Consider the following 10,216-nt stretch of genomic DNA (forward strand, 5'->3'; position numbering starts at 1 on the left):
AATGAGAGTGGCATTGTAAGAACCGAATACAGGCTTTACTTGGCTCAACTTGTTTTTTTAGTTTGCTTGCATTTTTGAGAAAAGGTCTCAATACAGAGCCCAGTCTGGCCTTTAACTCATGGCTATTCTCCTGCCTCTGTTTCCCAAATGTTGTGATTGCAAGTGTGTACCACTAGACCAGCTGAAAGCACTTTTCTTTTTTTGTCTCCAGTAGTCTAGACAGGCCTGGAATTTCCTGTGTAGTCAGCCTTGATGTCCTAACCTCATACCTCTACCTCCTGTGTGCAGGGCTTACAGGCATGCTCCACCATGTCAAACTTGAGGCAGCTTTTGAAATGAGAAAATTAAATAAGCAAAGGAATCTATGTGTTTCAAAGACAATATTTTAAAAAATGGTGTCCTATTTAAAAGGTCATGAAAAGCCATATTATTGAGATGTCAAGGAGGAGAAAGATGGAGCTGGGAGTACTGGTGATGTAACTTAGGTATCAGTAGGCTTGGCTTCCATGCACAACGCCATGGTGGGTGGGATCTCCATCACCACAGACATCACTAGGTGTGCTGGCTCACACATGAATCCTAGGACTTTGCACTCAGGAAAGGGAGGCAGAAGGATCAGAAGCAATTTTGTGAGATTCTATCAGAGGCATCCACACTCATGCTCTCAGGTGTCTTCTATTCTTTCTAATCCCTCTTTTTTCTTAACCTTCATGCTTAACCCTACATTAAGATATATTTAATAAACACCCTGCCAAAAGAAGCTATTTACTCATTCCAGAGAGAGCATTCCAGAATAGAGTTATCACTTGGGCGCAGTGAGGCTTATCAGTTGGGGGTAGGATCTCACTGTAGCCCAATCTAGCTTGAAACTCACAGTAATTCTCCTGCCTCACCTCCCAAGTGCTAAAATTACAGGCATTAGCCACTATGCTCAGCTGGAAATAGAATTACCCTTTGAACAATCACTTGGAGAAAATAGAAGTTGAGGCAGGAAATAGCTGAGGGAACAGAGGACCATGTGGTTTAGGGTAAGAAAACTCTAATTTCTTAGATATGCTATCAAAATTATGAGTAAGGGATAACTGCATCCATAGATCTCTTTTGTAGAATCCTCTGTGGAATATGAATTAATTAGATATTAACTTAGTTGGACACCATGAAACACACCAGTATAATCACTGTCTTGATGAAATACACTACTGAAAAGCAAGTGATATTGATATTTCTTTCTTTTTTCTTTTTTCTTTTTTTTTTTTTTTTTTTTTTTTGGTTTTTCCAGACAGGGTTTCTCTGTGTAATTTTGGAGCCTATCCTGGCACTCACTCTGTCGACTAGGCTGGCATCAAACTCAGGCTGAGATCGGCCTGCCTCTGCCTCCCCAGTGCTGGGATTAAAGGGATGCGCCACCAACGCCCGTCGATAGTGATATTTCTAATGCAAAGTTAAATTACAATGAAAAGCCTTACAGTCATGTTTCCAATAAGTTTTTTTTGTTTTTGTTTTTTTGAGACAGGGTTTCTCTGTGGCTTTGGAGGCTGTCCTGGAACTAGCTCTTGTAGACCAGGCTGGTTTCAAACTTACAGAGATCCGCCTGCCTCTGCCTCCCAGGTGCTGGGACTAAAGGTGTGCACCAACACATGGCCCAATAATAAATTCTTGAAACAGTTCACCAATGTAAATTAGAATAAACTGAGGTTCCAACTCATCACAGTTGGAATGGTTACCAGCCAGAAGAAAAATGACAACGCAAGGGAGTGCAGGGAAAGGGCTGGTGGAAAATGTCAGTCTGTGTCACTATGGAGGGTCCTTAAACTCAAAACAGTATCTATCATGTGACTGAGGTGTGCCACTTCTGAATACATACCTGAACTGTTTTATGTCAATAAACCAGAGGCACCGGTACATCCCTGTTTACTGCCACACTAATCACAATAGCTGGGGGATGGAAACAGCCTAGAGGTCCCACAAATGAAAGGACAAAGGAAACGAGAACACAAATGGAAAGCTATGCTTCTAAACAAAAATGGGGCTTGTCAGATGCTCCAGTGAATAAAAGCATTCTGCCAAGAATGACTAAAATTTGACCTCCAGTTCTTGTGCTGTGGAAGGGAGAATCTGCCCTAAGTTGTTCCTTTTACACACACACACACACACCCTCAGGTGGTAGGATATTCCAGATTGCTAACACATTGCTAGGTACATTGTTCAGAAAGGGGTGTGTGCTCATAATACATGCAGGAGAGGGTCCTAGGCTGTCAAGTGCATTATTAAAAGAGTACGTGTAGCCCAAAATAAGTGTTGTCCCAGGTTGCTAAACCATTCCCCATGCTTGCCTGTCTAGGGTGGGGGGTGAAGAGGCAGCTTAAAAGCAGTTAATTATAACATTTGCTCCTCTTCCAGAGTTTGGCTGTCTACCTACACTAAGCACCTCTCAACTGCCTCTAACTTCAGGGGCTCCAACATTCTCTGGCCTCCATAGTACCTGTACATACATGGAGACTTGCATGCACATGATATTAGGAGTGAAAATTCGATCATAAAACCCTTTACTTTGTATGCTGTCTTTCGTTAAGATGCTTGAGTATATGTTAGCTCCAGGATAGCCCCCATACACTTGCACTGATACAACCATTAGTATACAACCATTTAGTATCCCCTTCCCCCTTTTTCCCTTCTGAGATAGGACTTCAACCTGGAACTCAGATCTCCCATGTACCATGCCTAGCTCTATGTGTGGTGCTTAGTACAATAACGCTGTATAAGTAGACAATGAACTGGATTGTTCAAGGAAAAACATCTGCACACCTTTAATACAAATTAAAACCCAGAAATTTAAAGTCAGTACAGAGAGCCAGTGATGTAGTTCACAGACTAGCTTTAATTTATGCTTTAAATGAGAGAAACTCCTTGAGTTCTTGAACCATCACTGTGAGGAACTTTTTTCAGATTCTCTAAAGTTCAGTTAGGCGCTTTCTTCAAATTAGGAAACTTGAGTTACTTCAACACAGAGATTTTTGTTATAAGACATCTTTGTGTCAGGCAGTGGTGGCACATGCGTTTAACCCCAGCACTCGTGAGGCAGAGGCAGTTCTATAAGAACTAGTTCCAGGACAGCGTCCAAAGCCAGAGAAACCCTGTCCCGAAAAAAAAAATAAATAAAACAGAGTGGGGAGAGCATCTTTGCATCAAAATTGTTCTCTGGACGCCATGAATAAGATAGCATTGAGTAAGTCCAATGCAGGGATGATCCGTTCAGTTCCAAAACATCGGTCAAGGTGGCAAATTTGAAGGTAGAATTTTGTGTTTCTTTTTGTTGCGTTTGTCTCTCTTAAAATTCCTCATTAATTTCCTATTTCTGTAAGAGAAAAGTTAGAGAGCTGTAAAAAGGTGCTGGGGGACAAGTCCAGGCTAGGTGTGGTGGCACACCTTTAATCCCATCACCAAGGGGAGGCAGTCTTGTCTACAGAGAATTCCAAGACAGGTTCCAAAGCTACACAGAAGCCCTGTCTGGGGTGTTTAGCTCTCTGGTTTCTATTTGGTTATTCAGAAACTCATTTATAGTTATTTTTCAGTTTCCCATGCCTAGAGAGATCCTTGGGGGTTACCTTTCCACACATTCTGGACACAACAAGTTATCTTCTACTCCTGGCTCTGGTAAGACACATGCTGGTAATAGAAAGAGTAGGATCATTCTTTGGGGACTGTCTGGAACCCAGGTGTGACCAGTTTTCATCTGCAGACGCACCCAGCCAGTCTTATTTGCAGGGAGCACTTTGCCTTCCACAACACACCACCTGACTCCTGTGGAATAGGAACAAGCAAATAGAAGGTCAAAACAATAATCCATGACCTCAGTAAGCTACTCTTGAATTTGCTATCTTATGGTCTGCTAAAACTCTAATGCATTTCTTTCTGATAGCTTATAAACCTTCAAAACATAATGTGCCCAGGGAAATTTAAGTATTAAACAAAGGCCCGTTGGTGTAATCCCAACACTCCAGATGTTAGCCTGGCCTACAGTGCCTGGATATGGTCCAAAGATACAGAGCAAACCCTGTCTTGAAAACAAACAAACAAAAGATAACAATTCTTGGGCTGGAGACATGGCTCAGTGGTTATGAGTACTGGCTACTCTTCCAGAGGACCAGGGTTTGATTCCCAGCACCCACATGGCAGCTCATAACTGTCTAAAACTCCAGTTCCAGGGGACCCAACACCCTCCCACAGACAAATGAGCACATAAGATTTAAAAAACAAACTAAATTGAGTGAGATGCATGGAAAACGGGCCAGATGATTTTCTAACCACAAATTATGTCGGCATCTTGCAGAATGCTTTGTGTTTAAGATTTTGCTAAATGGTTGACATATTAACAGTTACTTGTATTCTACTTTTTTTTCTTTCCAATACTAGAGATTAAATCCAGCAAGACTTCTACCACTGAGCCAAGCTGCCCAAACCCTTGTTTTTCCTACAGGGGAGGGAGCAAATACCTAAATAATAAATACCTTTTCCCCCAATCATACAGCCCACTTACCTTTAACTGCATTGTACTGATCTGATTTAAAGGATCCATGACTGGTAAATCAGGGGTAATAAAATTCCATACACAAAATTGCCTCAAATGCATACATGCATACATACATACATGCTTTGGAATAAACATAGCCAAGAAAGTGGAAGACCTCTATAAGTCTGAAAGAAATTGGAGAAGATCCTAAAAGCTGTGACCCCCACCATGACCTTAAGATTGGAATATTGTAAAAGTGGCTCTTACCAAAAGCAAATGAGAGATTCAATATACCGCCCAAATTTTTCAGTCATTCTTCACAGAAACAGAAAAAAATTCAAAAAATCATGTGGGAACACGAAGAAACTTGGAGACCCAATGCAAGCCTGAGCAGCAACAACCAATGTTAACTGGACCCAGGTTCATTTCCCAGCACCCACATGGAAGCTTACAACTGTCTGTAACTCTAGTTCCAGGAGATCTGATACCTTCACCCCAATGCATATAAAGGTTAAATAAATTAAAAAAAAAAAGATAACACTAGAATCACGTTAACTAAGGTGGCATGGTCCTGGCACATAATAGAGGACCCTGACATAACAAACTCAAGAAGCTACAGCCAGATTTTGACAGTCACAAATATGCATTGCTGAAAAAAAAGATGGTCAGATGTAGAAGGCCCGCCTCACTCACAAAAATCATCTCTAAACGGAAAACATTAACACAAGACCTGACCCTTAAGAAAAGGAAGACTTTAAAAGATAGCAATAGGGAATAGCTTTCTGAATAGGACTCTACATACTTTTGGAAATACCAAAAATTTTATCAATAGGATTCATTCTGTATAACAAAGGAAACAAAGCCTGAAAAGACAGCCACAGCCTACAAAACACAAGAAAAATCTTTGCTAGCTGTACAGCTATATACATGTAAGAATGTATTCACTATTTAGCCACCCATCTCTTTTTAAACAAAGTCTCCCTATGCAGCCTTCATTGGTCAGACCTCATTAGAAACCGGCCTCAGTGCAAAGATTAGCCTCCCATGTGCTAGGATTACAGGTGCACACCACAAAGTCAAGTTTTCCATGGTGATAGGGATGTTAATTCAGGGCTTCAAACACACCAGACTCTACTGACTGAGCTACCTTTCTCAATACCTAAGAACGCAAGAAGGAGACAAGTAGACCTTATTCAGGCTGACAAGTACATTATTAGATTAAGTTTCCCTATTTAGCAACTTGACAGTGTCATTAATCCAAATAAGACTTTGTTATTCATCAAGAGGAAAAGATGAAGTTCTATGTGAGTCAAATTTATCATCTACAGCAGTTCTCCACTTGTGGGTCACAACCCCTTTGGCAAAAATATTTATAAAAGTAGAATTGCAAGCTGGATGGTGGTGGTGAATGCCTTTAATCCCAGCAGTTGAGAGGCAGAGGCAGGCAGATCTCTGTGAGTTTGAGACCAGCATGGTCTACAACAGCTAGTTCCAGGACAGCCTCCAAAGCCAGAGAAACCCTGTCTCAAAAAACAAAAACAAAAAAACAAAAAAAAAAAAAAAAAAAAAAAGGTAGAATTGCCATTATGAAGTAATTAGCAATGAAAATAACACATTAGGAAGGCTGAGGCTGAGAACTGATCTAGTTTTGCTTCTTTGAGAAGTAGTCTTTGATTACCCAGGTTGGTCTTGATTGAACTTACCTGTGAAGGATCACCTTGGACTGCTGACCCACCAGACTCCACCTCCCAAGTGCTGGGATCACATGTATGCACCACCCTCCCTGGCTAGTCTTCAGACTTTCAGGTTTTAAGTCCTTCTATCTCACATTGATGTTAACTAAGCATGGCTTCTGAAGAGTAGAAGTCACACCTTGCGGTTGGTCTTACCCGAGGCTGGTGGCAGAAAGGCCTTCACATTGGAGGGAAGAGGTTGGCGATTGGCAACCATAGGCAGAGTAGCTCTGTTAGTAATTCTGCCCCAGGCAGCAAGTATGGATTGCCTTCCTGGAGTCATGACTTCCACAATGCCGGTATCCTGAGGCCTAAGTCCTTTAATGGTTATCTTGGTAGGTTCTTTTTTGACCATCTTAGATTTTGGCTTCATTTTGGCCTCAAGGGAGTTTGTGGGAACAAGCTGAAAATGAAATTCAACAGTATTTAAAAATTGCTCTTGAGCTGGGCGATGGTGGCTCACACCTTTAATCCCAGCACTCCGGAGGCAGAGGCAGGCCGATCTCTGAGGTCAAGGCCTGTCTTGAAAAAAAAAATTGCTCTTGCAAAAAGGAGGTTATGCCAGTTTCACACTGGCTTGAGCACGTACAAAAGACAATTTTCAAACACTAGAAAAAATTGGTAGTTAGAACTAGCTCTGAGTACCTCAGAAATCGGCCTGTCTCCACCACACTCAGCTTTTTTTGGTTCAATGTCACAATGTAGCCCAGGCTGGCTTTGAACTTGTTGCCCACCCTCCGGTCTCAATCTTCCAAGTGATGGGATAATTGAGGCAGTTATACTGGCCTAACTTACTATGTGACCAAGAAGTCGGATGCTTCTGCCCCCACCTCCCCAGTTCTGGGATCCTAGTTGGGTCATGCCCAACTAAAATACCCGGTTTGCTGTGTAATGGACAGAGGATTTAGATGCTTCTAAACAACCCTACATGACTACATTCAAATCAGTAAATAATGGAGCCTAGTGCTGCAGGCCTGCAATCCCAACTGTTAGTGGCTCTAATCCTGGCATTTGGGAGGTTACAAGCAGGACTGAGAGCTCAGTATCTCCCTAACCACACAGGGGATTGTAAGGCAGCCTAAGGAGCCAGAGGCAGATGGATCCAGACTGTCCATCTTACAGTTAAATAGAAAAAAAAAAGGGAGGTTGGAAACTACACATTTGGTCCCTCATATATCATAAGAGAAATTTAGTGAGCCCACAGGGAGAGCCTACCCCCACTCCATCACCATATCCATTACTCACACATTGTTGGTCCGCATATGAGTGCTGCTGGAGTCTCAGGTAGACCTCCACCTTCTAAGGAGGTTAAGAGAAAATAGTTAAAACCTGACATACTTAGTCCATACAGCATAGAATCCCAGTGGGAGGTCACTAACTAACCTTGCCATCAGTGCTCAAGTTACAAAATCGACACCATTCCCTCAGTGTGTTCCGGGACACCTCTGTTATGGGAGGCAGGATGCTCGGCAGAGACGGGTGGCGAGGTTTTAGCTTTGTTGCTTCCGGTTTGCTAACCTCAGATGTCATAGGGGGAACTTAGAACAGAGACAAAGCAAAAACTATTTAATACCAGTTGATTGGTGATTGCTCACAAACATAAGGCTGCCTTTTGTTTTCCTGTTGTAAAAGAGGAATTGACTTGACCAAGATCACACTCTTTACACATCCCTTAAAATAGGTGCCCTGAGACAGGAACTCACACTTACATTCTAAGTTCCATGCTTTTTTTTTTTTCTTTTTTTCTTTTTTGTTTGTTTTCTGAGACAGGGTTTCTCTGTGGCTCGTGGCTGTCCTGGAACTAGCTCTTGTAGACCAAGGGGGTCTTGAACTCAGAGATCCACCTGCCTCTGCCTCCGAAAATACTGGTACTAAAGGCTTGTGCCGCCACTGCCCACAGTTTTTCTTTTAAGATCATGTGCATGTGCCAGCATGCATTCTAGACAGCTGAGCTATCTATGTGTATTTCTTATTTTTCTTTCTTCCTCTGGAGACAGGGTTTCTTGGAGTAACCCAGGCTATCCTAAAACTTTTTATGTAGACCAGGCTGGCCTCAAACTCAGATCTAGCTGCCTGCCTCTGCATCCCATGTGCTGGAATTAAAGGTGTGTGCTACCACACCTCACCTAAGGCAGCAAATAGAGCCTAGGAACTGAGATAGGTGAAGTTTTCTCTTGGGGAATTACAGTAAGGTTTAAGGAACTGTGTGGTGTATAAACCTTCCTGGCCTGGTAATGTAGGCCTTTAATCCTTTAAGGCCAGCACCAAGGAGGCAGAAGTGGGGGATTTTTGAGTTTGAGGCCAGCCTTGTCTACATAGAAAGCTCCAGGCCAGCCAAGGCAGTAGAGTGAAAAACTTAAAAGTCTGACAAAATTAAGTCTACTTTTCTTGGCTTTCTGGAAACCCATCTCACACCTACAGTTTTCCCTGTGACTCTTAAGCTTGACAATACCTGGTGGCCTGTGATCCATGGTTGACCAAACTGATTCTGTTGGTAGTCCGGTGATCTCCTCCTCCTCCTCAGTAGCCGGGACCAGCGTTAAAATTATATCATCTTCAAATTCTTCCTTAAAATACTTAAGCAAAGAGAAACAGTGAGGGATTCTGTTTCTTTTCAAGGCAAGCTTAATGAATTCATTATTTCCCGTATGTGCTTTAGTGTTGGCAAAGCAAGATGCCTGGAACTTGGAGGAGTGTAGCAATAGTGGAAGAACTTTCTATAGAAGGTAAGTAATCCCAGTTGTCCTGTTTTGCCAAGTGATATACCCAGTCTCAGAAATGAATTAAGACTGTGGAGTAGTGACACCCCCTTGAGGAAAATTCTAAACATTCTACAGATTTGTGCCAAACCCCTCTCCCCTTCTATTGAAACCTCTTCACCACCTTTACTTCCAAACTTGAAGTACTGATTTTTTTTTTTTACATTTGTATAGCACCTTTTCAAAGTACCCCAGATGCAGATTTACTTTTGTTACAAAAAACAAACAAGCAAACAAAAAAGCAGTGGTGGCTCATGCCTTTAATCTTAGCACTTGCGAGGCAGAAACAGGAAGATCTCTAAACTTGAGACCACCCTCGTCTACAAAGAGTTCCAGGACAGCCTGGACAACACAGAAACCTTTTGAGAAACAAAAAAGCAAAACCAACAACAAGAAAAATGAACACCACCTCACTCTGGCAACCAAGCCTAAAAGCAGCAGTGAGTTTGCCTGGCCAGTTCTGTCTGCTAGCTTGGTACAGTGGTCCCAAGGATCACTCAAGCCTAGATGGGAAACCCACCTGGCATTCGGGGTACAGGGAACTGCTTATTTCTCCTTAGAAAACAGAATGGCCACATAAATGTTTTTAATGTATGTTATCAAAATTTATCAAAAATTACCACTTAAAAAAATTTCCACCTAATTTTAGTTTGCCTTTCTTGGAGATTTTTATATTAGCTATTAGCTACCAACACTTCTTGTCTGAGACAAATTTACAGGTTACGATTTCATCTAGGAAACAGTTTCATTTTACTCCCAGGAAAATACATAGTGTCGACCATGTGGAAAAAAAGTAACAAGCAAAGCGGATTCCAAGATGGAGGCTTTGAACCCGAACTGATTCCTCCCCCAAGCCGGAAACAAGACCAAGACCTAGAAAGACTAGGGAAAGAATTCAGGGAGAAAACAAATCCTCATAAAAAGAAAAGTTACCTGATTATGGGAGAGCTCGTGGGCGTCCTGGCTGGAGAGTGACATTTCTGCACAGGTTGCAGAGAAGACAAAAAGCAACAGAAGTAAGGATTCCTGCTAACCTGAACGTTCATTTATAGGTAAATGTCCCCTCCTACTTCCTGTCGCCCAAATGAGCTCTTTCCCCTCCTCCTCTCTCCACCTGTTCCTCTTTTTTTTTTTTTGTCAGTTCTACTGACCTGAGCTGATTGTACACTGCTGAATTAAGAAGTAAATGCAAAGCCCAGCCCCCGCCCGCTTTT

General features: G+C 42.1%; 1 protein-coding gene across 1 annotated transcript; it reads right to left on the reverse strand.

The window, feature by feature from the left end:
• Window positions 1–3,270: 3,270 nt before the first annotated feature.
• Window positions 3,271–9,980, reverse strand: Dppa2 (developmental pluripotency associated 2). The gene is made up of 7 exons (XM_027413259.1): window positions 9,936–9,980; window positions 8,696–8,819; window positions 7,627–7,781; window positions 7,459–7,542; window positions 6,400–6,646; window positions 3,606–3,801; window positions 3,271–3,355 (listed from the first exon to the last, which is right to left on the reverse strand). Exons 1-7 carry the CDS (start codon window positions 9,978–9,980, stop codon window positions 3,271–3,273), a joined length of 936 nt encoding a protein of 311 aa, XP_027269060.1.
• Window positions 9,981–10,216: the final 236 nt, after the last annotated feature.

Source organism: Cricetulus griseus, chromosome 4, assembly GCF_003668045.3.
Source record: "Cricetulus griseus strain 17A/GY chromosome 4, alternate assembly CriGri-PICRH-1.0, whole genome shotgun sequence".
Taxonomy (NCBI): Eukaryota; Metazoa; Chordata; class Mammalia; order Rodentia; family Cricetidae; genus Cricetulus; species Cricetulus griseus.